Source organism: Emiliania huxleyi, assembly GCF_000372725.1.
Source record: "Emiliania huxleyi CCMP1516 unplaced genomic scaffold EMIHUscaffold_88, whole genome shotgun sequence".
Lineage (NCBI taxonomy): Eukaryota > Haptophyta > Isochrysidales > Noelaerhabdaceae > Emiliania > Emiliania huxleyi.
In genome coordinates this window covers 176,132-179,642 of record NW_005195441.1, presented here as the reverse complement: position 1 = coordinate 179,642, position 3,511 = coordinate 176,132, and the positions used below count along the sequence as shown (strand labels likewise).

The window sequence follows — 3,511 nt, the reverse complement described above, 5'->3', positions numbered from 1 at the left end:
CCCCCCCCCCCCCCCCCCTTTGCGGCCGCCCCACTCCCCCTTTCTGGGGCAAGGTCTTGTTTTTGGTCGTCCCCTTCGTCGAGCAAGTCGCAAAGTCAAACCAGGTGCGGGCGTGCGGGCGTGCGGGCGTCCGGGCTTTTGTCGTGTGGCGTGTGGCCTGGCGTTTGGTGTGTGGTGTATGGTGTGTGGTGTGGTGGGGAGACGGCCCCGTTTTGCCGCCGCCTGCCCCGTTTGGCCGCGGCAGACCCCCCTCCCCCCCCTCCCCTGCCCCCTCCGCAGGGGGAGCTCGACGAGGCGGCGCAGGCAAAGTCGCGGTAAGGGGGCCGTCGCCGGCAGGCCCCCCGGGGTGGGGATTGGGGCGAGGGGGGCGTCGGGGGCGCGAGGGGCCCGGGGTGGCGCCCCCCCCTTCCCCGGGCCCCTCCCCTCGTGCGCTTGCTCGCTCGGCGCGGTCGTTCGGATCCGGGTGCCGATGTGGCCGTGCGGAGGGGTGGCGCGTGGTCGTCGCCGCGAGGCGCGGTGGCGGCGGGGGTATCTATCTTATATTGGCCGTGCGCGAGGTTGCGCGTCGTGGCGGGGGGGGGGGGGGGGGTTGACAAGGCTTGACGCTGGTACCGACAGCGCCGCACTTATGTTCTGCAATCTGTCCGCGTGTGTGTGATTCTCCGCTTGAGACGAAGAAGGCCGATCACCGCCACCTATGGCGGTGGAGGAGCAGTCACAGTCTCAGATGAGAACCCGCGTGAAAACTGAAATTCGGCGGGCGCCGCTTTTGCGCGTGTACAGGAGGTGGCACGAGCCACATTTTGCGCCGCTCCCCTAGACGCAGGGAAGGCAACGGTCATTGAAAGCGCCAGGCCACACGACGGCTGGCGAGGGCGCAGCAGCCGCAGGAGCTGAGCTACGCCAAGGACAGGGAGGGTAGCGGCCACGCCACGTGGACGGCTCGCAACCATGCAGCGCGCATTGCTCCTTCTCGCGCTGCCTGTGCACACATCTGCGACTGGACAGAAGTGCGCGCCACCGTGCTCGCCTCTTCCGGATGCGCCTGCGGCGCCCGATGCCTCCCCTGGATTCTCGCAACGGCACACCGGCACCGGCACTGCAGCTCTCGCTCTCGCAAGTGGTCGGAGGCACCAACACAAGCTCCACCCGCAAGCGTCCGGCACTCGGACGGGGTCGCGCCCGCTGGAGTCGGAGCCGGAGGCCACCAACACGAGCAGCCGACGACCGCTGGCCAACGTGCAAGCTCGAGGCGGTGTGGGGGATGCTAACTTGTCTCAAGCCGAGCCAGGCTCGAGCAACGCGAGTGCGAGGGCAAGCTTCGCTCCTACACGCTGCTCGAGGCCGAGACGCTCATCATCGTGAATCACATGGTGCGGCTGGCGGGCTTGCGCTTCTCGCCCGGCCCGGGCGGCCCTGCGGACCGCCAGCTGAGGAGCGCGCGCGAGAAGCTCTATTATATTGGCCTACAGACGCATTACTCGCTCGAGGCGTGCTGCAGTGAAGACCAGTCTTATTGAACTTGTTTGGAGGCGTCGATTTGTGCAAAAATGTGTGTTAGAGAGCGCTAGATGGCAAAATTTTCTTCGCCTCCGGCGGGGCCGCTCGCCGCGGGGCTAGAGAGTGACTTTTGTCGATGTCGGCTAGAAGTGCTGCACGTTTTTCAGAATTTCACCCACCTGCCTCCTACCCTGTACGAGGAGCCATTTCACCCGTGCAACATCTGCACAGGTGTACCGCCGACGCTCCAGCGCCCGGCCCCTACTAGAGTAGTCTTGTGGGACCCACAAACGACCAATACATCCACTCGGGGCTGCAGCATGTGTCCGGGGGGGGCACATCCCCGTGAAGCAGCCAGCAGGTGCCGGACATGGCGTTGGCCGTCTTGGACCGAGATCAGGGCGCAACTGCCTGTCTCATGGGGCTGAAGGACCGTCATGGGGTCGGCTTTGATGCTGCCAATCAGTCGGGTCGATAGGTGGCGCCCCAGCGAGATGCGTTGCGGGTGCTCGGCGTCGCCTGCTTGAGTGGCCTAAACGCACTCGCGGGAGCCAGAGAGCAAAGGTGTGCGCGAATTGAGGCTTCTATCTGAGCAAGCCCAGGCAAGCCACAGGACCGGCCATGTGCGTGGGTAGTCGAGCGGTGGCCGGAGGCAGCCTCCAGGAGTGGCTCTCAGTTCGACACCTCGGTCTCGACCACGCCCAGACTGGGAGCGGACCACCCACAGCTTCTCACGTGTGTCGTGTCCGCCCGCGTCGGTGTACGCGGCTGCGGCAGTTCGCTCGCGACGGGCGAGTGGCAGGACGCGCTTTAAGAAAGGCTCGCGACGGGTGGCAGGACGCGCTTTAAGAAAGGAGTGGGAATTTTTTGGGATTTAAATCCGAGAACGCGAGCGCGTTTTCTTCTTCTTCGGGGGGACAGAAATCGCTGCTCTCGACGACCGTCGGCTCTGCGGCTCCTGCCTCCCGGCGCTCGCGAAAATTGCGGCCCGGCAGGTGACAGCATGGAGACGAGCACCTACGACCTCTCCGGCAAGACGCTGACGATTGCGCCCATCGGCGGTCAGCATCACACGCATGTCCGCACATGGACTGTGCGATTCACACATGAGCCCTCACGCGATCCTCGCACTCCCAGGTTTTGCAAAGGGTATGTTCAACGTCATCTCTTGCGGCACCATGTCCTTCACCTTCAATGTTGACATCCAAGGCGACAAGATGCAGTTTAACAACATGAAGGTCTTCGGGTTCGCGCCAATCTCGCCGTGCCCACTTATCCCCTACTGTGGGTTTGGGCCATTCGCAAACGTGCCGAAATTTGAGAAGGACCCGTCGACCGGCAAGTGGTGCGACTCCACCCTTCCCTCCCCATTCCCCCACTTTGTGCACTGTGAGGGGAGATAGCCCTTGCGCACCAACCAGTCTATTCCACCAACGATTGGTGTGCTCTCCCACTGCCGCGTATGTGGTAGGGTTGGCACGGGTGAGTCGCTATGCGCGGGCGGCTGCTGCGTGCCGATGTTCCACAACAAGGGTGACGTGATCGTCATCACCGACGCCAACGACGGCTCCTCCGCCGAGAAGCCGATCCAATTCCTCTCCGGCTCCTCCCCCTCGTATCCGCCCTGCCTCTGGAACATGCACGTCGCCGACGCGTACGTCGTCGCCCTCGGCGGCGCGCCGGACGCCGCGGTAATGCTGATGGAGCGCTAACTAAAAGCGCGCGCGCTCGCTCTGGGGACTGGGCGCCGCGTCTCAGACCTCGTCTCTCTCAGTGAGTGGCCTGCGATCCGGCGCGCAGGATAATGAGTGACTTTAGCTGTGAGCTGTGAGGGTGTTCAGCCACGACCACTGACTGACTGGTCACGTTGGTTGCGCTGCTCGGCCCTAGCAAGCAGTCTCCCCGGCCGCGAGCGATCGAATTCCGGACGATCATCACGTGCGGGGTATAGTGAGATGTCTCGGAAGCTCCCCGCGAGCATGCTCCGCCCATGAGCTCCCCCTTCCTAAAA

The 3,511-nt window shown here is 64.2% G+C and overlaps 1 protein-coding gene across 1 annotated transcript; it reads left to right on the top strand.

Annotated features, from left to right (window-relative positions):
* The first annotated feature begins 2,452 nt into the window (after positions 1-2,452).
* Positions 2,453-3,511, top strand: EMIHUDRAFT_438885 (hypothetical protein). Its single transcript, XM_005758140.1, has 3 exons — positions 2,453-2,561; positions 2,638-2,845; positions 2,972-3,511. The coding sequence occupies exons 1-3, from the start codon at positions 2,504-2,506 to the stop codon at positions 3,210-3,212; spliced, it is 507 nt and encodes a 168-aa protein (XP_005758197.1). The 5' UTR covers positions 2,453-2,503; the 3' UTR covers positions 3,213-3,511.

Coding starts and splice junctions, on each gene's coding strand:
- EMIHUDRAFT_438885 (XM_005758140.1), top strand. CDS start 2,504: ATGGAGACGAGCACCTACGACCTCTCCGGCAAGACGCTGACGATTGCG. Junction 2,562..2,637: donor GACGATTGCGCCCATCGGCG/GTCAGCATCACA, acceptor TCGCACTCCCAG/GTTTTGCAAAGGGTATGTTC. Junction 2,846..2,971: donor GACCCGTCGACCGGCAAGTG/GTGCGACTCCAC, acceptor CGTATGTGGTAG/GGTTGGCACGGGTGAGTCGC.